The sequence below is a fragment of the Ovis canadensis genome, chromosome X, assembly GCF_042477335.2.
Source record: "Ovis canadensis isolate MfBH-ARS-UI-01 breed Bighorn chromosome X, ARS-UI_OviCan_v2, whole genome shotgun sequence".
In the NCBI taxonomy this organism is placed as follows: Eukaryota; Metazoa; Chordata; class Mammalia; order Artiodactyla; family Bovidae; genus Ovis; species Ovis canadensis.
This window is the reverse complement of record NC_091727.1, coordinates 37100908-37127384: the sequence shown is the minus strand read 5'-3', so window position 1 is coordinate 37127384 and position 26477 is coordinate 37100908. Positions and strand designations below refer to the sequence as shown.

The 26477-nt window shown below is 37.0% G+C and overlaps 1 protein-coding gene across 1 annotated transcript in view; it reads right to left on the bottom strand.

Moving 5' to 3' along the window:
- The window catches only part of CFAP47 (cilia and flagella associated protein 47), a 507952-nt gene that overhangs the window by 27724 nt on the left and 453751 nt on the right, over positions 1 to 26477 (bottom strand). Inside the window, exons 61-62 of the mRNA XM_070291173.1 lie at positions 13371 to 13542; positions 8041 to 8202 (exon numbers count right to left, since the gene is read on the bottom strand). Of these exons, the coding sequence (XP_070147274.1) occupies positions 8041 to 8202; positions 13371 to 13542 (334 nt within the window). The remainder of the gene's footprint in view (positions 1 to 8040; positions 8203 to 13370; positions 13543 to 26477) is intronic.

Here is a 26477-nt window from a genome sequence, read left to right as displayed (position 1 = left end):
CGAGTAGGATGGAAAGAAGGTATTTAACTCCTGAAGACAGTCAGCAAAAACTGGAGGAGGTGACTACTACTTCAAATGAGAAGACAGCAACACAATAAGTAAGGAGATTGGATCAGTAATCTACTAGCTCCGAACAAAAAAAGCCCAGGACAAGATGGTTTCATCAGTGAACTGTACCAAGTATTTTTAAAAGAATGAATGTTAATCTTTCTTAAACTTTCCAAAACAATTGGAGAGGAGGGGACACTCCTAAGCTCATTTTATGAGGTCAGCAATATCCACATGCCAATGGCAGATGAAGACATTTCAAGGAAAGAAACATTCAAGCCAATATACCTGATGAATGTGTGTGTGTGTGCATGCTAAGTCGCTTTAGTCATTTCCGACTCTTTGTGACCCTATGGACTGTAGCCCATCAGGCCCCTCTGTCCATGAGATTCTCCAAGCAAGAATACTGGAGAGGGCTGCCATTTCCTCCTCCAGGGACCTAATGAATATAGGTGTGAAAATTCTCAATAAAATACTAGGAAACTTAATTCAATAGTACATTAGAAGTCTCATACACCAAAATGAAGTGGGATTTATCCCTGGGATGCAAAGATAGTTCAACATATACAAATCAGTAAATGTGATACACCACATTAATACAGTGAAAGATAAAAATCATATGATACTTTCAACAGCTACAGAAAAACCATTTGACAAAATTTAAAATCCTTTCATGATAAAAACTCTCAACAAAACTGACTTAGAAGGAATGTGACTCAACATAATAAAGGCCATATATGACAAGCCCACAACTAACATTATACTTAATGTTGAAAGGCTGAAAACTTTTCCTCTAAGATCAGGAACAAGACAAGGGTGCTCATTCTCACCACTTCTATTCAACATAGTACTGGAAGTCTGAGCCAGAGCAATTAAGCAAGAAAAATAAATAAAAGATATCCAAATCAGAAAGGAAGAAGTAAAACTGTCTGTTTGCTAATGACACAATTCCAGGTAGCTCTAACAGTATAGAAACTGCCTGCAACACAGGAGACCTGGGTTTGACCCCTGGGTTAGGAAGATCTCCTAGAGAAGGAAATGGCAACCCACTCCAGTATTCTTGCCTGGAGATTCCCATGGACAGAGGAGCCTGATGTGCTACAGTCCATGGGGTCACAAGGAATTGGACATGACTGAGCAACTAACATTATACATAGAAAGTCTGAAAGACTCCACCCAAAAATTGTTAGAATAACTGAATTCAATAAAATTGAAGGACACAAAATCCACATACAAAAATCAGTTGGCTTTCCATACAATAAGAAAACAGTGAACTATCTGAAAAAAGAAATAAAATAATTTCATTATAATAGCATCAAAAAAAGTATAAAAAGAGTTATATACCATGATCAAATATGATTTATCCCAGATATGCAGGGTTGGTTCAATATTTGAAAATCAATTAATGAAATTCATCATGTCAACAGACTTAAAAAGAATAAAAAGTACATGATTATATCTATAGATACAGAAAAAGCATTTGATAAAATCCAACACCCATTAATGATAAAAACTATCAGTTAATTAGGAATAGAGGTATACTTCCTCAACTTGCTAAAAACTGTCTACAAAAATCCTACTGTCAAGATCATATTTAATGGTAAGAAACTTCTAACTTTGCCACTAAGATCACATAAAAGCAAACATGTCTCCTCCCATCACTTCTTCTCAATCTCATATGCAAATCCTTGTTAATGCAGTAAAGCCAGAAAAGGAAACAAAAGATATTTAGGTTGGGAAGAAAGACATAAATCTGTCTTTATTTGCAGCTGATAGATCATCTATGTAGAAATTACCAAAGACTCTACAATAAAATCCCTGGAACTGATAGGCAATTATAGCAAGGTTGAAGGATATAAGATTAATGTACAAAATACAATTGCTTTCTGTACATTAACAATGAACAAGTAAATTTTGGAATTGAATACCAAGATCATTTATATTAGCATCTCTTAAAATGAAATACTTACGTATAAATTTGCTAATATGTACAGGATGTATATGAGAAAAACTACAAAACTCTGATAAATGAAAGTAAGTAACAACTAAATAAATGGGGAAATATGTTATATTCATGAATAAGAAGATTCATGAATATATTCACTAAGAATATTGTCAAGATGGCAGTCCTTCTCAATTTGACCTGTAGATTCTATGCAATCCCAAACAAAATCCCAGGAAGTTAATTTATGAATATCAGCAAATGGATTATATAGAGATGCAAAAGACTCAGAATATCCAGCTCAGTATTGAAGAACAAGAACCAAGTTGGAGTACTAATACTACCTGACTTGAAGACTTACAATAAAGCTATCATAATTAACATAATATGGTATTTATTAAAGAATAGACACACAGATAAATAGATCCAAATAGAGAGCCCAGAAAGAAACTCTTATAAATATAGTCAACTGATCTTTGATGAAGGATCAAAGGCAATACAATGGAACAAAGATAGTATTTTCAAGAAATGGTGCTGGAATAATGACATCCACATGTAAAAAATATAATAAGCAAGACACATACTTTACGAGTCTCACAAATACTAACTTAAAATGGACCATAAACCTAAATGTGAAACAAACAAACAAAAAAACTATAAAACTCCAAGAAGATAATGTAAGAGAAAACTTATATGACCTGGGTATGGTGGTGTCTTATTGGATACAATAGCAGACACAGTCTCCATGAAATAAATAATAAGCTAGACTTCATTAAAAGAAGAACAATATCAAGAGAATTAGAAGACAAGCACTGACTGGGGGAACATACTTGCAAAAGATAAAACTCATAATTATTATACAAAATATACAAAGAACTCTAAAAACTCAGAAGAAAACAAATAACCCAATTAAAAATGGGCAAAATATCTTATCAGACACCTTACCAAAGAAGATATAGAAAGTAAGCATTTGAAAATGTCATCAGGGAAATGCAAACTAAAACTACCTACAGTGAGGTACCACTATACTTTCGTTAGAATGGCTGAAATCAAGAACACCAATACCACTGAGTGCCAGGAAGAATGTGGAGCAACAGGAACTCTCATTTATTACTGGGGGGGATGCAAAATGGTACAGCTACTTTGGAAGGCAGTTTGGCCATTTCTGATAAAACCAAACACACTCTTTGTGACTCCTATACAGTCCAGGAATTCTCCAGGCCAGAATAATGAAGTGGATAGCCTTTCCCTTCTCCAGGGGATCTTCCCAAACCCAGGGATTGAACCCAGGTCTCCCACACTGCAGGCAGATTCTTTAACAACTGAGCTATCAGGGAAGCCCACCCTTACCATAGGATCCAGCAATCATGTTCCTTGGTATTTCCAGTGATCATGTATAGATGTGAGAGTTGGACTATAAAGAAAGCTGAGCACTGAAGAATTGATGCTTTTGAACTGTGGTGTTGGAAAAGATCCTTGAGAGTTCCTTGGACTGCAAGGAGATCCAACCAGTCCATCCTAAAGGAGATCAGTCCTGAGTGTTCATTGGAAGGACTGATGCTGAAGCTGAAACTCTAATACTTCGGCCACCTTATGGGAAAAGCTGACTCACTGGAAAAGACCCTGATGCTGAGAAAGATTGAAGGCAGGAGGAGAAGGGGACAACAGAGGAAAAGATGGCTAGATGGCATCACCGACTCAATAGACATGAGTTTAAGCAAGCTCTGGGAGTTGGTGATGGACAGGGAGGCCTGGTGTGCTGCGGTCCATGGGGTTGCAAAGAGTCGGACACAACCAAGTGACTGAACTGAACTGGCATACTATATAATTCCAACAACACGACATTTTGTAAAAGACTATGTAAAAAAGCTACAGAGACAATAGAAAGATCCGTGGTTTCAAAGGGTGGGGTAAGAGAGATAAATAGGGAGAGCAAAGAGGATTTTTAGGGCAGAGAATTTTCTCTGCATGATACTATAATGACATATATATATATCATCATGTGTGTGCTCCATCACTCAGTCGTGTCCGACTCATTGCAACCCCATGAATTGTAACCTGTCAGGCTCCTATGCCCATTAAATTATCCAGGCAAGAATACTGGAATGGGGTGCCATGCCCTCCTCCAGGGGATCTTCTTGACCCAGGGATTGACCCTGAGTCTCCTGCATTGGGAGGTGGATTCCTTACCACTATGCCATCAGAGAAGCCCATATATCATCATACTTTTGACCAAACTCATAGGATGTACAACAAAAGTTAGTCTTATTGGAAACTACAAACTTTGGATGGTTATGATGTGTCAATGTAGGTCTAGCTTTATTAAAAAATGTACCATTTATGTGAGTGATGTTGATAATGGGGGAGGTTACACACGTGTGGGGGCAGGGGGTGACTGAGAAATCTCTGTGCCTTCCTCTCACTTTTCTTGGAAACCTAAAACTGCATAAAAACTATTCTAAAAATCTAGTACATAATGAATGATTCTATTTATATAAAATATCCAGAAAAGGCAAGGTTACAGAGACAGAAAGCATATCAATGGTTGCCAGAGACGAGGGGTGGGAGTAGGGGTTGACTGAAAAGGGGTTTGAGGGAAATTTGCAGGGAGATGGATGTACTAGTGGTAAAGAACCCACCTGTCAATGCAGCAGACATAAGAGATGCGGGTTCAATCCTTGGGTCAGGAAGATCCTCTGGAGGAGGGCATAGAAACCCACTATGGTATGCTTGCCTGGAGAATCCCATGGACAGAGGAGACTGGTGGGCTACAATCCATAGGGTCACAAAGAGTTGGACAGTACTGAAGCAACTAAGTACTAAGTTGCTTCAGTACTGTCCAACTCTTTGATCATGAACTCCTTATTGCCAGATTCAGACCTCAACCGAAGAAAGTAGGGAAAACCACTAGACCATTCAGGTGCGACCTAAATCAAATCCCTTATGATTGTACAGTGGACGTGAGAAATAGATTCAAGGGATTAGATCTGATAGACAGAGTGCCTGATGAACTATGGACAGAGGTTTGTGACATTTCCAGGAGACAGGGAGCAAGACCATCCCCAAGGAAAAGAAATGCAAAAAAAGCAAAATGACTGTCTGAGGAGACATTACAAATAGCTGTGAAAAGAAGAGAAGCAAAAAGCAAAGGAGAAAAGGAAAGTTATACCTGTGTGAACGCAGAGTTTCAAAGAATAGCAAAGAGAGATAAGAAAGCCTTCCTCAGTGAACAATGCAAAGAAATAGAGGAAAACAACAGAATGGGAAAGACTAGAGATCTCTTCAAGAAAATTAGAGATGCCAAGGGAACATTTCATGCAAAGATGGGCTCAATAAAGGACAGAAATGGTATAGACCTAACAGAAGCAGAAGAGATTAAGAAGAGGTGGCAAGAATACACAGAAGAACTGTATAAAAAATATCTTTATGACCCAGATAATAATGATGGTGTGATCACTCACCTAGAACCAGACACCCTGGAATGTGAAGTCAAGTGGGCCTTAGAAAGCATCACTACGAACAAAGCTAGTGGAGGTGATGGAATTCCAGTTGAGCTGTTTCAAGTCCTGAAAGATGATGCTGTGAAAGTGCTGCACTCAATATGCCAGCAAATTGGGAAAACTCAGCAGTGGCCACAGGACTGGAAAAGGTCAGTTTTCATTCCAGTCACTAAAAATGGCAATCCCTAAGAATGCTCAAACTACTGCACAACAGCACTCATCTCACACGCTAGTAAAGTAATGCTCAAAATTCTCCAAGCCAGGCTTCAGCAATACGTGAACATGAACTTCCAGATGTTCAAGCTGGTTTTAGAAAAGGCAGAGGAACCAGAGATCAAATTGACAACATCCGCTGGATCATCGAAAAAGCGAAAGAGTTCCAGAAAAACATCTATTTCTGCTTTATTGACTATGCGAAAGACTTTGACTGTGTGGATCACAATAAACTGTGGAAAATTCTAAAAGAGATGGGAATACCGGACCACCTGACCTGCCTCTTGAGAAACCTATATGCAGGTCAGGAAGCAACAGTTAGAATTGGACATGGAACAACAGACTGGTTCCAAATAGGAAAAGGAGTATGTCAAGGCTGTATATTGTCACCCTGCTTATTTACCTTCTATGCAGAGTACATCATGAGAAATGCTGGACTGGAAGAAGCACAAGCTGGAATCACGATTGCCGGGAGAAATATCAATAACCTCAGATATGCAGATGACACCACCCTTATGGCAGAAAGTGAAGAGGAACTAAAAAGCCTCTTGATGAAAGTGAAAGAGGAGAGTGAAAAAGTTAGCTTAAAGCTCAACATTCAGAAAATGAAAATCATGGCATCTGGTCCCATCACTTCATGGGAAATACATGGGGAAACAGTGGAAGCATGTCAGGCTTTATTTTTTTGGCTCCAGAATCACTGCAGATGGTTAATGCAGCCATGAAATTAAAAGACGCTTACTCCTTGGAAGGAAAGTTATGACCAACCTAGACAGCATATTAAAAATCAGAGATATTACTTTGCCAAGAAAGGTCCATCTAGTCAAGGCTATGGTTTTTCCAGTGGTCATGTATGGATGTGAGAGTTGGACTGTGAGGAAAGCTGAGCACTGAAGAATTGATGCTTTTGAACTGTGGTATTGGAGAAGACTCTTGAGAGTCCCTTGGACTGCAAGGGGATCCAAACCAGTCCATCCTAAAGGAGACCAGTCCTGAGTGTTCATTGGAAGGACTGATACTGAGTCTGAAACTCCAATACTTTGACCTTCTCATGCGAAGAGTTGACTCACTGGAAAAGACCCTGATGCTGGGAGGGACTGGGGGCAGGAGGAGAAGGGGACGACAGAGGATGAGATGGCTGGATGGCATCACCAACTCGATGCACATGAGTTTGGGTGAACTTCGGGAGTTGGTGATGGACAGGGAGGCCTGGCGTGCTGTGATTCATGGGGTCACAAAGAATCGGACACTACTGAGAGACTGAACTGAACTGATGGTTTTTCCAGTAGTCATGTACTTATGTGAGAGTTGGACTATAAAGAAAGCTGAGTGCCGAAGAATTGATGCTTTTGAATCGTGGTGTTGGAGAAGACTCTTGAGAGGCCCTTGGATTGCAAGGAGATCCAACCAGTCCATCCTAAAGGAAATCAGTCCTGAATATTCATTGGAAGGAATGATGTTGAAGCTGAAACTCCAATACTTTGGCCATGTGATGTAAAGAACTGACTCATTTGAAAAGACCTTGATGCTGGAAAAGACTGAAGGTGGGAGGAGAAGGGGATGACAGAGGATGAGCTGCTTGGGTGGCATTACTGACTCAATAGGCATGAATTTGAGTAAACTCTGGGAGTTGGTGATGGGCAGGTAGGCCTGGCATGCTGCAGTCCATGGGGTTGCAAAGAGTTGGACATGACTGAGTGACTGCAGTGAAAACTGAAGGATGAGTTTGAAACCTAGAATGTGGCTATGATTGCAAATTGTGCATATTTTTTAAAAATATTGAAATGTACACTGACAATGGATAAATTTTATGGTAAGTATGTTATATCTCAAAAAAAGCTGTAAAAATATTTTTTACTTCTGAGAAAGGTAAATATATTATTGTCATGCTGCTTATGTTATTACAAGTATAACAAAGATAGCTGTGACTAAGCAGAATAATACAGAAAATGGAATCTCAATGTAGGTTACCTAATCACCTCTACCTAGTTAAATTACTTAATAGCCCCAAACCATTAAAATTTACTGAGAAACCTCCCATCTATCTTTGAAAAAATACATTAAAACACTCTTTGAAAAACAAATAGAAATATTATTCTAAATTTCAATATCTATTTACTTGTTCTTATTGTTCTTTGGTATTCACTTTGTAGATTTTATTTTCTAAGTTTTAAATAACAAATATGAAATATATAAAGCTTTGATTCCTAGAAGCAATACTGCTCTGACTTCACCAGAAAAAGATGACATAATAGAATTTTCCATCTTAAATTGTTTCCCAGTTCAGCATAAATTACATTCACAAAACGAGTTACACACATATGCTTGATGTATTACCTTGTCTGACTTGTCAGCCTGAAGTCAACAGTAGATTCCTTAAATAAACCAACCCCTTCAATATCAAAGACCCCATCCACATCAGGTTCAGTAGCAATCAACATCATGGGAAACGTCCAGATCCCATCTGTCATGCACTCTACTTTCAGGAAAACTTGAGACCTTGAATAGAAAAAGAGGTTTATAAAGGATATTGAAGGAAAACAAGCAAAGGGGATATAGTATAGCAGGTCAACATCTAAGGTGAAAATGTAAGTAAACCTGTGGTTTCAGTAAAAAAACTGAAACTTTTAATTCTTTTAAAAATTGTAGATGGAAAAGATGTGGATAGGCTGTTTACATCTCAGGAATAATTCTGTAGGTCAGAATCCCTATTATTACCCTCCCCTTGAGGTAATTATTTCATAGGGTATCTCATTTAATCTCTAGTTACTTACTAAGAATTAGTAACATATGTAGAATTCACTCTACAAATTTTCTGTACCCAGCATAGAATATCATATTACTTAAGAATCTGAGGAGAGGATGGCAAATGGACCCAAGTATTACACTAAAAGGTATTCCATAAGGGGATTTTCTGTTCAAACTGAAACATCATGAAAGAGTTCTTTGAACTCTTGCTTCACATAGAAAAATTATATTTTCTGTGAAAAGTTACAACGCCCCCAAAACTAACTTAAACTGAAGCTTTAAAAAATTAAATTGCAACTGATAAATATCATAAACACTTTACAATAACATGTAATTGAATGGCAATTGAATTGATGAAGACAGTAAGTATAGCCTTCTAAGCAGTTGGCTCTGAAGAAGAATGGAGACATAGGTCAGTAGCTGACGGTGAAGAATAGTTATGTGTTTGCTTGCTTCAGGTGGAAATAACTCAAACACATAGCTCTATAGTTGTAAGCCATATCATATGTCAGAATGGACCAAGAAATCACAATCTTCTTACATAAATCTTTCAGAACAGTTCTGGGATCTCTTAGCCTCTTTAAATTAGACTGTGAAATTATTCAACAATTTGGGGAACAGTTAGATAATATATTATCAAATTGGAAAGGTATAGACACTAAACCAGTTAATTCACTATTAGTAATTTCCCTCAGATATACTTCAAAAATTTCAAGAAGCAGTGTATATAAGGATGTTCAATGCTGCATTCCTTATACTATTTATATATATATAAAAAATAACTGGTACCAAAATTTTAACAATATCCCTTCAATACAGTGCTAGTAACAATAAAATGGAGTAGCCCTCATAAACAACAAGAGTCCAAAATGCAGTACTTGGGTGCAATCTCATAAACGACAGAATGATCTTGGTTCGTTTCCAAGGCAAGTCATTCAGCACCACAGTAATTCAAGTCTATGCTCCTACCACTAACGCCAAAGAAGCTAAAGCTGATCAGTTCTAGGAAGACCTAGAAGCCCTCCTAGAACTATCACCAACAAAAGATGTTCTATTCATCACTGGGGATTGAAATACAGAAGTAGCAAGTCAAGAGATACCTGGAGTAACAGGCAAATTTGGCCTTGGAGTTCAAAATGAAGCAGGGCAAAGGCTGACTGAATTCTGCCAAGAGAATCCACTGGTCAGAGCAAATACCTTTTTTCAACAACACAAGAGACAACTTTACACATAGACATCACCAAATGGTCAATACCGAAATCAAATTGATTATATTCTTTGTAGCCAAAGATGGAGAAGCTGTATACAGTCAGCAAAAACAAAACCTGGAGCTGATTGTGGCTCAGATAATCAGTTTCTCATAGCAAAAAGCAGGCTTAAACTAAAGAAAGCAGGGAAAACCACTAGGCCAGCCAGGTAAAACTTAAATCAAATCCCCTATGAACATGCAGTAGGGTGACAGACAGATTCAAGGCATTAGATTTAGTAAACAGTGTGCCCGAAGAACTATGGGTTGAGGTCTGTAATACTATACAGGAGGAAGCAAAACCATCATAAAGAAAAAGAAAAGCAAGAACGCAAAGTGGTTATCTGAGGAGGCTGAAGAAAGAAGAGAAGTAAAAAGCAAGGGAGAAAGGGAAAGGTATACCCAACTAAACACAGAGTTCCAAAGCATAGCAAGGAGAGATAAGAAGGACTTCTTTAATGAATGGTGCATAAAAATAGAGGAAAACAGAAGGGGAAAGGCTAGAGATCTCTTCAGGAAAATTGGAAATATCAAGGGAACATTTCATCCAAAGATGTGCACAATAACGGCCAAAAACACTAGAGACCTAGTAGAAGTGGAAGAGATCAAGAGGAAATGGAAAGAAAACATGCAAGAACTGCACAAAAAAGATCTCAATGAACTAGATAACCACAAAAGTATGGTAAGTCACCCAGAGCCAGACATTCTGGAGTGTGGAGTCAAGTGGGTCATAGGAAGCACTGCTGTCAGTAAAGCTAGTGGATGTAATGCAATTTCAGCAGAGCTATTCAAAACTCTAAAATTGATGCTATCAAAGTGGTGCACTCAGTATGTCAGCAATTCTGAAAGACTCAGTAGTGGCCGCAGGACTGGAAGAGGTCAATCCTCATCCCAATTCCCAAGAAGGGTAGTACTAAAGAATGCTCAAATCATTGGACAATTGTACTCATCTCCCATGCTAGTAAGGGCATACTTAAAATCTTGCATGCTAGGCTTCAGCATTATGTGAACGAAGAACTTCCAGACATCCAAGCAGGGTTTAGAAAAGGCACAGGAACCAGAGATCAAATTACCAACATCTGCTGGATCACAGAGAAAGCAAGGGAATTCCAGAAAACCGTCTACCTCTGTTTCATCAACTATGCCAAAGCCTTTGACTATGTGGATCATTAACAAACTGGAAAGCACTTAAAGAGATGAGAATACCAGACTATCTTACCTGTCTCCTGAGAAACCTGTATGGAGGTCAAGAAGCAACAATTAGAACCCTGTATGGAATAACTGATTGGTTCAGAATTGATAAAGGAGTACGATAGAGCTGTCTGTTGTCATCCTGTTTATTTAACTTATACACTGAGCACATTATGAGAAATGCTAGGCTGGAAACAAGATAGGTAGGAGAATCATGAACAACCTCAGATATGTGAATGATACCACTCTAATGGCAGAAGTGAAGAGGAACTAAAGAAAGTCTTGATGAGGGTGAATGAGAAGAGTGAAAAAGCTGATTTAAAACTAAATATTAAAAAAAAAACCACACAACTAAGATTGTGGCATCCGGCCCCATTCAGTTCGGTTCAGTCGCTCAGTCGTGTTTGACTTTTTGACCCCATGAACTGCAGCAAGCCAGGCCTCCCTGTCCATCACCAACTCCCAGAGTCCACCCACATCCATGCCCATTGACTCGGTGATGCCATCCAGCCATCTCATCCTCTGTTGTCCCCTTCTCCTCCTGCCCTCAATCTTTCCCAGCATCAGGATCTTTTCCAATGAAAAAAAAAGAAAAAAAAGGTAAAGGTCTTAAGGAATAATATTCTTGTTTTTACTATATTTTATTTTTTGTAAAAACACATTTAAGGTTCTGACCATTACTCTTACTATGTCAGCAGTATTGTATGAAAGGATAAACATGAAAAATTACCTTGTTTTTACTGTTGTGCAACAGTGTTTTCCTTAACAAACCCATGAAAATTTTGTTGTCTTTTTTTTTTACCATGTCAATCAGGAAGAGAAGAATTAAATTTGATACTTATTTAAATTATGTAGGAACAGTATGATTTGGGTATAATTATTTTCTTGTTCTTTCTTCAAAATTTAAAGCTATTGGTTTTATTTATTTATTTTTTACCATTTAATGGTAGGTCTTGCCGTGAACCATCCCAAATACATATGGAAGAAGAAATGACAAAAACAAATGAGTATGTGCACATAAAATAGAATTTTAAACTACATCAGAACACCACAAGACACTCAAAAAAATTTATAAATCATGAATATAAGTTGTCCTAAATCAGTTTCTCAAATATTCACCAAGAAGCTCTAAACTCACCAAATGTGGAACAAATATAAATTCACATTGGTTCTGTTGATACTCACTAATGATAACATTTTCCCCTTCTGGTTTTTGCTGGTAATTTCCCTGTCACTGAATCAACATAATACTAAGCTAAATGTGAAAAAAAAATACTAACAAATAAATGTTTAGTTACTAAGTTGTATCTGACTCTTTGTGATTCCATGGGCTGCAGCCCACCAGGCTCCTCTGTCCATGGAATTCTCCAGGCAAGAACACTAGAGTAGGAAAAAAAAAAAGAATACTAGAGTAGGTTGCCATTTCCTTCTCCAGGGGATCTTCCTGATGCAGAGATCAAACCAGTGCCTCTTGGACTGGCAGGCAGATTCTTTACCACTGAGCCACCAAGGAATCCCATAGAAAACTATGAAAAAATTTTTAAAAAGCCCATAGAAAACTATGAAAATAATGGTTAATATGTACTTTCTTCTTACAAATCTGATTTTATTACTGCTTCCTGAAGGGGACCCTGCTATCTTTTAGTTATTAGACTACATTCTCATACACACATGGGTACATTGAATGCATTGTTAAATTATAGAAATGGTTAAAAGCACAAGTAATACTGTCAATTTTTTTTCATGGCCAGGCTGTATTTTGTGCTTATTTGCAGTTCTAATCAGTGTCTCTGCATCAAGACATAAAATCCTGTTTCAGATGTGACTCATCATACAGTATGTGTAGATGCTAAGTATCAGTTACCTAAAAAGTAAATACAGAGACACTGGATGAGGTTTTCCAAAGGACAGATATTCAAAGCTTACTATAGTTGAAATTACTATAGTATTACTTACTATGACCCTCCTATACTTTACCTTTAGTACAATGCTATGGTTTTGAATGGTAAAACGGTAATGACAACAATTGCAAAGGAGGGCACTCAGCAGTTTCATCATTTGAACTGGTTCTGAGAAGTAGTATGGAGAAATACCTTGTTGTCAATGTATAGCACCAAGTCGCGGATTCATGATGTGTGGCAAAACCAATACAATATTGTAAAGTAATTAACCTCCAATTAAAATAAATAAATTTATACTAAAAAAAAGTAGACAGCCCTGTTTTGCTAGTAGCATATCCTAATGACCTTGGGGAGGTCACAATTACTGAAGGATATCTCAGATTTCTAATAATTTGGACTATTCTTTTTTATCAGAATACTTTTCACAGCTGAATAGCTAGAAATAATCTATTTACCTCAATGGCAACAAAGAAGTAATGCAACTGACAAATAGAAAGATGGAAAGAAAAAGACCACATTATTTAGTTTAAAAGAGTAATAATATTGTTTAAAGAAATTAGGGTTTGTAAAAGCAGGTTTACCTCACTGGTTTCTTTGGTGTAAATATCAGACTGAAGACCAATGTTATCTGCTCTTTATTGGCATTATAAGATTTTTTGATCAAATATATAGCCACGCAGGATTCCAAACTGGCCTCTTCATCTTCAGATTCAAATTCAATGCCATATTCAAATTCACGTTTCATAGGTATATCTAAGAAAATCAAGATTTAAATGCATTTTAATTCAACTAAATACATATAGATTGAAAATCAAAATAAAAAAAGAGAAAATCAGTTATATGTCAGCACTAATCATGCACAGGTATTTAGAGTGAGGGAGAGGGTATATGTTATTTAGCTTTGTGTTCATAATACCTAGTGTGTTACCAGGTATATAATAGTATTCAGTATGCTCTTAAGAGTTAAATAAATGAATGGATATAATAAAATAAATTCACCCACTATCCTTAATCCCACCCTCCTTAAATTTCAGACTAATAAAATAAGAAATAGACAAGTAGAAACTAAAAATTAACATTTACTATAACATTTACTATAAACACAATATGATATGCTGTATATATTAAAAGCTTATAGACATGATTTATAAAGAAAGTCACATTTAATAATTACTCAGTAAATCTTATTAATGTAAAATAATGGACTGACCCATAACCTTACAAGATCATTTTTCTTTTTTTCATGTGTAAAAATAAATCTCAGACCTTCTGAATTGCTAGTTTTCATCCTGTTGACCAAATTGGCAATTGTTCCTATTGATAACCATTCTTTGTTGTAGCAAAATCAATATGTCTACATTTAATATATTGATTTGTTCTGGGGATGGGATATGGAAATGTTCCATTGGAAGCCATACTCTATATTGAGAAGCAGCATTTAAGAGTTTTAGAGTGTTTAATGGGAGATGAAATTTCATTGCATTCAAATAACATATTTTTCAAAGCAAATACTATTGAGATCTGCATCTGTTTCTGCTTAATTATTGAAGTCTTTACGGGAATGGTTGTGTCAGAATCAAGATAGGAAATGAGAAGCTAAATTTAGTTTCAGAAGCATTGAACCCCCTGTGGGGAATCTGTTACTATAGATGTCATAATTCCAATCCTAAGAAGATCCATTGGTATAAAACACAGACCTGATTATCTGCAAGGGGACAGGGGTCATGCAAGTAGGAACAATATTAGTACTTTTTATACTTTACATATTTCCCTTGTTTTAACTAGAATATAGTGATATGAACACATAAGAAAGAAAAACAGAATCAGGTGGTACAAAATCCTAACAAACTGACATTCTGCATTGTGTCTTCAAGCTAACAAAGTAGAGTCTCTGCATTTTATTTGAAAAGTCATATTATCAAGTTAAAAGCATACCTTTTGCAATGTTCCCAACTTGGAGGGGATCTGTATAGTACTTTTATGTGTATTGGGTTGATCAGAGCTAAGTCAGTGAGACCAGTGTAAATTAGTTATCATCTGATTGTTGTATAAAATTAATTACTCATGACAAATATAGCTCGTGACTTTGAGAGAACAAATGCACACTTCTAAAAACATTTAAATAAATGTAGTTTATCTTAATATAGATTACAATTTCAGGTTATAAGTCCATAGTCCTTAGGACTACTGTAATAAATTTTTTGACACAGGAGGAAAATTCTGTTCTTTCTTTGTTTTAAACACAAACTCTTAAAAAGACATTTGAACTCACAAAATTAAGGGTCAGGATAAATATATATTTGATTTCAATTGTGTTTTAATAGGTATTGAAATATTTACTAACCTCTTTTTTTCTATCTTATATAATGGTTATCACATGCTTGTTTAGAAGCACTTCCCATTTTCAATGGTTTCCCATTCTGTGAAAGTTTTCAGGAACTGCTCACTAAGAGCTGTAGATTTTGCCCCAGTTAAACTTCCTAGCTATGGAAAAATTCATAACTATGAGGCAGATAATTTTGTTTACTTATCAAATATCTAAACATACTTTAAAAACATTTTTCTTATCATCTATATTTATATTTCTTTTTTCATTTGGTCAATAATAACTGAAAACTTTCCTTGAAATGACAAGTAAGGTTCTTGTCCCCATGGAACTTATAACTGGGAGGAAAGAATTGCCAATAAACTACCAGTGATACTGCGTTTTCAATGATGACTGTGAGAACAGCTACTATGGAGAAGCAGAAGAGGCTATGAGAGCTCAGGTCCTGGGAACTTGACTGCCAAGGTCCTGAGGAGGAGACCAATATACCAAAGTTAAAAATAAAGTTGATAAGGGCCTCCTGCATGTAGACAAAGAAATGCCTCTTAGGCATCAGAGCAGCATGAGGGAATTTTCCACAGCCTCTTTGGGAAAGAACTTAAGCAGGTGGAGCAAAAGGGAGTGGGATGAAATTTCCAAGAGATGAAATGGGCATAATGGGCAAGACTATGCAGGCTATGGTGATGATTTGGGACTTCTAAGAATAGTAAGAACCTATGGAATGTTTTAAATATTGAAATGATGTGCTTGTTTAGTGGTAAAGTGAGCAAAAGGGGGTTCGTAGAGAAGGTAATGATGTTTCTGCAGTAGTTCAGGCCAGGTGGTGACCTGCACAAGGGTGAGAGGAAGATGGAGATTAAGCTCAAGCAATGTCCTGTGAATGAAGTGGGAACCATGGGAGCAGTCCTGACTGGTAACCAAAATCATGAGCTTCTCATTTTAGTACCATATTCATACCCTTAACATACATGCAAAATATTTAATCAAACATATTTCAGACAATTATAGAGTATGATATATCTATATATATCTATCTACTTATCATCTACTGTCTAATAAACAATAATGGTAATAATCACTTGGGTATGGCAAGTGGTCATTATATTGAATAAGAAGGGTATGCTTCCATCCTTGTGTAATTATGCAACCTAATGCTTGTATCATCATGCCAATAAATCATGCAATGGCACCTATGGTCAAGGGTGCCAGAAATGTGGATGAATTTTCTCAGGACAATAATTGATTTTTATTCCATGTGGAAGAATATTAGCAATTTTAAAAGACCCTTGACAAAACATAAATATTCAAAAAGTACTGAATTGTAACCAATTTATTTGGAAAATATATTGTGAAACTGTGTATTTTATATCATTTTAATCTGTAAGAAATACACTTCATAGCAAACCCAACCAAAATGTCTCAATGAGAAGTGAATATCAAAGTATAATGAACACTGTTATTCATATTCTTTCATAAATTTCTATAGTTGTCTCTTCATTAATAATAGGCATCTACATTTGCTTGACAGGGTGTAATAATCATAGAAGGAAGGAATGGAGTACTGAACACAAATTTGAAAGGGGATAATGACAAGAAGGTATTCAAAGAAAATAGAGGATATTGGATAAACCACCTAAAGCTATTTTCTTTGAACAGATAATGAAGAATGTGCCATCTGCACACTCTTATTATTTTCACAAAATTGTGTGTCTTTTTGAAGGGTTATTTAATTTACATGTTTTACTTCACTTTCATAAGGTCATTTAATAGATTAACTTAAAATAATTGCATATTCTTTTGCTACAACTGCAAGTACAGTAAACTACAGAACAAAAATTAAAGGAAGAAAGTGGCAACATAGCTAATGCTTGTCTTGCACATTTCATTTTAAACAAGAATCCAGAAATAAAAGATAAAGGAACTTTTTGTAACATAAATATTTTATCCAGCCATTTAGCAATTTAGCACCAAATTTCAGAATCTATTTAAGATTAGGTACCATATTTTTATACTTTCTGATATAATATTATTTCATGTATTAATGAGAAAACCCAGCAAATGACATTGAAAGAATCATGTTTCCATCTCAAACTGTCATTTGTCAGTGACCGAAGATGGGTCTTCTAGTACATCACTGTCACAAAATGCCCAACCAGAGCTTTAAATGATAATAATGGTAATATCTAACACTTATGAGACACTTACTGAGAACCAGGCACTTTTAAGAATTCTATGCATTTACACTTAATCTTTAAAAAAAATCCTATGAAATAGATACTATCTCCATACTACAGTTGAAGAAACAGAGTTTATAGAGAAGTAAAATAATTTTGTCAAGGCCATATAGAAATTAAATAGAAGAACCCAAGTTGTCTGAGTAAAGATGTCACAGCTGAGGATACCAGGCCCGGCAAATGGCACAACTGCTGAGAAGATGCCATCAGCAGCAGCTTCTGGAAAGTATGCAGGCCATTATCTGTGCAAAGGAGTGTTCTGGCCCTCAGGGTAGAGGCCTGGGTCACTCAAATACTGAGATTCTGGTCAGAAGAAGAGGAGCCAACAACAGAGATGGAAAAGGGATAACCAGCGAGATATAAGCTCAAATTTGACCACTGGATCAGGCATACTGGATAGGGCTGACAATCTTGTCAAGGGTACTCTCATTAGAGTAGTTAGGACAGAAGACTTAATGGAGTGAGTTGAGCAGAGAAAGCAAAATGAAGAGAAGCAGAGGGAAGGATCAAGTCTAGAGGCCAATGTGGGGTCATGGGAGGGCCAATGACAGGCTTCTCTGGAGCTGGTTGTGATTACAGACCAAATCCAACATAGGCATCATCATGTAAACAACATGCAACAAGAAGACTGGCCTTTGGGTAAAATGAGACCAGTGTGACAAACAAATCAGCAAATCAGGCAGGAAAAAGACAGTAGATTAATCAAAGAAAGACAGCCTCAAGCTACAGTACACCTGGGATATAAAAGGAAGTGGCATGAATTTGTTATGCAATTAAATGGCAAAACTACTCTCATAGAAAAAGTCCCACAGAGAGAAAGTCACTGAACTTATCTCCAGAGAGGCATAGAGAAGGCAGAGACCAGAATTACTTAGGAAGAATAAATACAATTATGGGGGAAATACTGCCCACAGGGTATAATTTGTAGTCTTATAGAAGTCACATTTCAAAATACTGTCTAAAAATAAAAGCAGTGTAATATCCCAGTAGGGCAACACCAATTGATTTAAGTAGTACAGGTGCATAAATCTAACATGTTGGATAGACGATTTCTTGAATTCCTTGACAACAGTCTGTGCTTTGTTAATTTTGGCGTCTCTGGGACTCAGCATAATACCTGGCAACAAAGATGTTCCTGAGATTGTTGTTGAATAAAAAAGATATGAAAGTGATCAATCTTTATTAACTCAATGGTGTTTGTGAGGAGTCAGGGTAGAAAGAGAATAGAGAGGTCCTAGTGTTTTCATTTAAATGAGGTTTGATGGTTTTATTGGACTCTCAGGGAAATAAGATGGTGATAAGTAAGAGAAAACAATAGGAAGGCAGTGGTGGGGATCCTTATTTCCTATTGATCTTGTTTACATAGAGAGGCTTTTTCATTTGCTAGAAGGGAAAGGTATAGGAGGGAAAAATATCTCAGCATCAATCTGTCTCCTTCATCATATTCTGCCCTCTGAGAGAAAACAACGTATCTGATCAGTGAATTTGGGTGAAGAAGTGAAGCCGGAGCAGACCTTTCTCTTTCTTTTCTGATACCATCAATCAGCATGCACACTTTTTCTTCCTTCTTTGTGTGTCAATTGTTTATTCCCGTACAACTGGCTAGTTTGGGGTAAATGCACTCAATTGTGGTGGAAGGTATTGACAAGCCCAAATGAATCCATAGTACCAAGTCATTTTCCAGTTCACCTTTATAATAAAGGTACCTTTTGATTTCCATCTGCCTTATTTCTACATCTACTTTTCAGATAACTAGAAATTTGGATGAAGGAATATAGGTTGTTAATTAATGATCACACCTAAAATCCCATCACAGCTTAAGCCACATAGTAAAATGCTTCAATTTCCACCTTATCATAAGGGATTTAAGAGACTATAAAAAGTACGAAATGGCATGAACAACATGACTTTTGGATTCTACTTAATGTGTTGAGTAAACTATAATCAAATGACACACATAGGTGAAAACAGCTGGTTTGCCTTTATATAAAGGCTAAAATAGTATTCAGCCTTGTGACCAGCCCCATACCTTCATAAATAAATAGGTGAGAAGGGAACAGCAAGCAGGGGGACTTTCAGAGACTTCATACAAGTTGGTTACATCTTTGGAATTGGGCAGTAAAAGGAATCCAGCAATTACCAGATGCTTTTAAGGAACTCAGACCAGAGCAAGGTCAACTGATTTATCAAATATTCAGAGAAAAGACATTAAGACATTAATATTTTTAATGTTTAAAAACATTAAAATTGAGTGTCTGTGCTTAGTTGCTCAGTCATGTCTGACTCTTTGCGACCCCAGGCACTGTAGCTCGCCAGGCTCCTTTAGCCATGGGATTCTCCAGGCAAGAATACTGGAGTAGGTTGCCATTTCCTCCTCCAGGGGATCTTCCCAACCCAGGGATCAAACCCAGGTCTCCCACATTGCAGGAGAACTCTTCACCGTCTGAGTCACCAGGGAAGTCACTGAAGAAACCTACTTCTGTATAGCAAGACATGCTTCAGAACAGAAACAGATGTTAAAAAATTAAAATGTCTTTTGCAAGGAAAAAAAAAAAAAAGATGATCTCCTTGAGTTTGGTGGTATTGAGCAGAGGAAAAGCTACTAGAAAATGATGGGAACAGGTAAGACTGCAAACCTTCCAAATAGTTATTTTCAATAGTAAGCATTATTTTTCATCATGAAAAGTAATGAAGTAGTGAAATATGAGCCATATCAAAAGGTGTATTTTCAAGAGCTATTTAAAAGAGAGACTCTTTTCCTTATATACCTTTCGAATCTCTCAGAATGATGTTGGCAGCCTCCTTATAGACCATTCTTATCTAGGAGGGAGTGGATTTTTTTTCAGGTAATAAGATCTAATCAATTTCTACTATCAGAATTTTATTTATATATATATATATATATATATATATATATATATATATATATATATATATATAGCTTGCAACCTGACAAGGGTACAATTTAAGCAATTTAAGTAGCAAGAACATATTAAAATGAGTCCTGAATGTAAGCATTTCTTTACCTTCCTTACTTCATGTCATAGAAGCATCAACATTTTGCCTTCAACAGGATAGATTTCAAATAAAAATCAAGCTTGAAGACTAAACTATTAAAATTCACTGAAGCATAACAGGATGTCACACAAAACAATGGTTTCACTTCAGAAACTGGACATTCACTGGGGAACACTTATTATAGGTTGCCTGCATGTTAAAATTGTTTTCTATTTTAGTAAGAAAGTACTCACATTTATTTATCACTGGAAATTGGAAACTGTATTACACATTTGGATTCTGTGGTTAATCTACACTAATATTCTTATCCCAACAATCAGAACTTTTTTTTTTTTATATTGGCTACTGGTTGAAGAAAAGAAAGCCAATAGAATTTCATTTACTTAACAATCACTTTTTGTACATTTGTCCAATGCTACTACATGATTCACTAAAGCAAAATCTGTACCCAACTCATAATAATTTTTGGAGATAAATGGAAATGGTTCACATCAGTCTGATTTCATTATTAATACATAGTTCTTTGAAATAGAGATTAACTATACAGGTGTTATAGTGGAAAATTCCCCTGTCCTCATACAAATTTATTTCACTTTTTATAAATTTAAGCAGGCTGTGATTATGTTAGCATTTTTCAACTAAAAAATGAAAATTCAACCAAGGAGAAAAAAGTAGTAAATTAATATAATTAAAAATTAAATATCTCATTGTGCAACCTAGTGACAGTATTACTATCTCTCACTCTCATATAATTCACACTATCAATAACTGTCCAGTAAACCAAAAACAAGTTAATCTGAACTAATTTTTTTGAATCTTTTGAACTACACTGGGTACATATAACATAGACACTCATTTCATAATTCCATCTCCAGCTTTTAAAATAGTGACTGAGAAATTTTATAATGAGAGTGTATGGGGAAGATGATTCTGATATTTTTACAATCCATTTAAGAAATATTTATCATTTCTAGAGCTTTGTCTACATTTACACTTAGAATGCCTATTTGCAAATAACAGAACCCCCGTTTGAATAATCTTTTTCAGAAGATACCAAGTGTTTCATGAAGTAAAGGAAGAGTTAAGCATGACAGAGTCATGTGTTTATCGATGAGCAGACAGAGAAAGGAGACCTACAAAGAGAAGAGAAATCAGGCCTGCAGAGAAAAGTAGAGAAATAAATACTCCCTAGCACTACATATTACAGCTTCAGCAAATGAAGGTAAATAGACTTTCTGCATTTGACTACAGAAGATTTGGGGGAGCCTAATCTCCCTTATATGCCCACTCTGGCCAGGAGGACAGCATATGACTGAACTATGATAAGAACTTGTGGCAAGCTTGGGAAGTAGTTTCCATAAAAAAGCAGTGGAAGTTGGCAGGCTGGGCAGAGCAGACTGTCTCATAGATGCTGACCATGCTGGTAAAGTAGATGGTAAATGTAGACAAGTGGCAGGTGATCCCACTCAGGTTAATAACAAGTTAATGTCCTAGAGAAATGAGACTGGAATGACAGTAGGGGACAAATGGTGAATATAATTCTGGATTATTTTATATAGATTGAATAACATTTCAGTAGATAAAAAACAAGGAAAACAACAGAGTAGAAAAGACTAGAGATCTCTTCATGAAAAGTAGACATACCAAGGGAATATTTCATGCAAAGATGGGCTCAATAAAGGACAGAAATGGTAGGGACCTAACAGAAGCAGAAGATATTAAGAAGAGGTGGCAAGAATACACAGAAGAATTGTACAAAAAAGATCTTCATGACCAAGATAATCACAATGGGGTGATCATTCACCTAGAGCCAGACATCCTGGAATATGAAGTCAAGTGGGTCTTAGAAAGCATCACTACGAACAAAGATAGTGGAGGTGATGGAATTCCAGGTGAGCTATTTCAAATCCTGGAAGATGATGCTGTGAAAGTGCTGCACGCAATATGCCAGCAAATTGGGAAAACTCAGCAGTGGCCACAGGACTGGAAAAGGTCAGTTTTCATTCCAATCCAAAAGAAAGGCAATGCCGAAGAATGCTTAAACTACCGCACAATTGCATTCAACTCACACGCTAGTAAAGTAATGCTCAAAATTCTCCAAGCCAGGCTTCAGCAATACGTGAACCGTGAACTTCCAGGTGTTCAAGCTGGTTTTAGAAAAGGCAGAGGAACCAGAGATCAAATGGCCAACATCCACTGGATCATCGAAAAAGTGAGAGAGTTCCAGAAAAACATCTATTTCTGCTTTATTGACTATGCCAAAGCCTTTGACTCTGTGGATCACAATAAACTGGAAAATTCTGAAAGAGATGGGAATACCAGACCACCTGACCTGCCTCTTGAGAAACCTATATGCAGGTCAGGAAGCAACAGTTAGAACTGGACATGGAACAACAGACTGGTTCCAAATAGGAAAAGGAGTATGTCAAGGCTGTATATTGTCACCCTGCTTATTTACCTTCTATGCAGAGTACATCATGAGAAACGCTGGACTGGAAGAAGCACAAGCTGGAATCAAGATTGCCGGGAGAAATATCAATAACCTCAGATATGCAGATGACACCACTCTTATGGCAGAAAGTGAAGAGGAACTAAAAAGCCTCTTGATGAAAGTGAAAGAGGAGAGTGAAAAAGTTGGCTTAAAGCTCAACATTCAGAAAACTAAGATCATGGCATCTGGTCCCATCACTTCATGGCAAATAGGTAGGGAAAAAAATGGAAACAGTGACAAATTTTATTTTCTTGGGCTCCAAAATCACTGCAGATGGTGATTGCGCCCATGAAATAAAAAGACACTCCTTGGAAGAAAAGTTATGACCAACCTAGATAGCATATTAAAAAGCAGAGACATTACTTTGTCAACTAAGGTCTGTCTAGTCAAGGCTATGGTTTTTCCAGTGGTCATGTATGGATGTGAGAGTTGGACTGTGAAGAAAGCTGAGTGCCAAAGAACTGATGCTTTTCAACTGTTGTGTCGGAGAAGATTCTAGAGAGTCCCTTGGACTGCAAGGAGATCCAACCTAAAGGAGTCCATCCTAAAGGAGACCATTCCTGGGTGTTCATTGGAAGGAATGATGCTAAAGCTGAAACTCCAGTACTTTGGCCTTCTCATGCGAAGAGCTGACTCATTGGAAAATACCCTGATGCTGGGAGGGATTAGGGGCAGGAGGAGAAGGGGATAACAGATGATGAGATTGCTGGGTGGCGTCCCTGACTCGATGGACATGAGTTTGAGTGAACTCTGGGAGTGGGTGATGGACAGAGAGGCCTGGCGTGCTGAGATTCATTGGGTCACAAAGAGTTGGACACAACTGAGTGACTGAACTGAACTGAACTGAGATAAAAATGATCAGATACCATTCATATGAAATATGTTTTATGGCTGAAAAATGGATGAATAGTGTTAATTTTTTATATTGCAAAGTAATGTTTTATTCAGCAAGCAGTGGGTAACCACAGGGTAGGAAGTATAACAGAAGAGGATATGATAATAAAGGGAACGTGGAAACAACTTTTTGTATACTGATTGACCACTTCATACTGCGCATTTTACCTTAAGTTAGGGAAACTCTCAGAAAGCTTTGCCCTTATAAAAGTTTTTGATTTCCTCAGGGCTTTAAAGAAAAAGCAATTAGGTTAGGCCTGAACTCAATATGAACTGCTCAGAACCTATGATTTCATATCTAGGTTTTAAATCTAAATTATTATTATTTTTTAGAAAGCTTTAAAACATAGTCGAGCTTGGATTCATGTATCATCCCTTCCTCTGTTGTACTGTAGGATCCTGGACAAGTCATTAAACTTCTTTTACTGAGATTTCCTCACTTGTAAAAAATATAGAGATACTATGTGTTTCATAGGGTTTCTTTGATGTTAAGTTCTACAATAATGTAATGAATACAAAACATAAAACAGCATAGTTCTTAGAAGATTAAATGCTCAACTGGCATGGACAGCAATAAGGTTCTAATATGGGTTTGGGGCATGGTAGGAGGTAGAGACAGAATGACAATACTTGATATCACATAGATGGCAGAGGGAACTGGAGAAAGGGAAATGGTACTCAGGCCCCAGCAACAGGGCCAGTGTGGGTCCAGTTAAACTTGAATCCTCATCTCTTTAGGGGATTTGAGATGTTGAGCAGAGATCTAACTGGAATGCTATCCTAAAGAGTGGGGATACCAGTCTGATGGTAGGAGAGGGATGGGATCTAGGTAAATTTCCAGGCCCAGAAAAACACTCCATGTGTAATAGGTTCTCATTAAGTATTTTGGATGGAAAGATGATAGATTTTATCAGTTCACAGGAAATAAAATATGGCATAAATTGCTAATTGTCTTCCCAATATTTACTTTCTCCCTTTTTGCTTTTCTTTGTTCTAGAATGTCTCCCAGTTTAATCTGGGAGTCTGTCAAGAGACATTTCCCAGTCTCAAGGACATCTATGTGTGCCTGTATATAACTGAGACCTCACCAATGGGATACAAGTAGAAATGACATATGCATCTTCAGGTCATGGTTTTAAAAGGAACCAGCTTGTTATTTACTGAGGATGTGACTATAGAATCGATGATGCAGATGAGGACAACTTGGTGGATGGTGGAGCAACAAGAAAAAAGGACCTGAAAGTGAAAGTCGCTCAGTCGTGTCCGACTCTTTGCAACCCCATGGACTCCAGAATACTGGAGTGGGTAGCCTTTCCCTTCTCCAAGGGATCTTCCCAACCCAGGGATTGAACCCAGGTCTCCCACATTGCAGGCAGATTGCTTACCAGCTGAGCCACAAGGGAAGCCCCCAAAGGACCTGAAGGCCTGGTAATCACAGGGGGCAGAGGCACTGCACTCCCTAAACCACGCCCAAGTCCAAGCTTACATGTGAAAGAAAAAGATGCCTGCCTTGTTTGTCACTATTAATTGGTCTTGGTTAAAATAGCTGGTTACATTCCTAACAAGCTTCCATCACTCAAGTATGGTTGGAGGTATGAGAGGGTATATTTCAAATTTATTATATTCTAACACCATATGACTAACCTAGATAGCATCTTAAAAGGCAGAGACATTAATTTGCCAACAAAGGTCTGTCTAGTCAAGGCTATCGTTTTTCCTGTGGTCATGTATGGATGTGAGAGTTGGACTGGGAAGAAAGCTGAGTGCCGAAGAATTGATGCTTTTGAACTGTGGTGTTGGAGAAGACTCTTGAGAGTCCCTTGGATTGCAAGGAGATCCAACCAGTCCATCCTGAAGGAGACCAGTCCTGGGTGTTCATTGGAAGGACTGATGCTGAGGCTGAAACTCCAGTACTTTGGCCACCTCATGTGGAGAGCTGACTCATTGGAAAAGACCCTGATTCTGGGAGGGATTGGGGACAGGAGGAAAAGGGGATGACAGAGGATGAGATGGCTGGATGGCATCACTGACTCAATGGACATGGTTTACGTAAACTCCAGGAGTTGGTGATGGACAGGGAGGCCTGGCATGCTGTGATTCATGGGGTCGCAAACAGTTGGACACAACTGAGCGACTGAACTGAACTGAACTGAACTGAACACCATCTGAGTGGGACTAAGTTGAGCTGAGGGACTGCTATTCATATTCATCAGAAATGTCTTTAATCATTTAAAATGAGAATTTATTACTTAGTAGAAATAGTTATTATAAAAAAGTAAAAATTATTTTACTATTGTATATCCTCTCTATACGCTTGTATACTCTCCCTTTTGTTATACCTCATTTACATTCTCTCATCATTGAAATAATTAGACACAGAGATGATAGTAGTGAGATCAAAGTAAAAAACGATAGACCAAAATAAGAAAACTAGAGAAGAAATTTTGATTCTGCAAGGCATTTCATACTTAATTTTGTGGTTACTTTCCTTTATAAATAATACATAAAGATTTCTCCCCTTCATACTAATAAAATGATTGTTAAGGGAATTTCCCTTTCAATGTGAAGAGGAACTTTCTACTTTATTTCATGTGGAAGATGGCCGAAAACCAAAGTTTGTATCATTGAGAGTTGATTTTGCCAGACCATCATATAACTTTTTGAAATGTCTTGTTTAAGATGCCAAATGTCAGAGGGATTATTATAAAAAATATATATTTGGGCA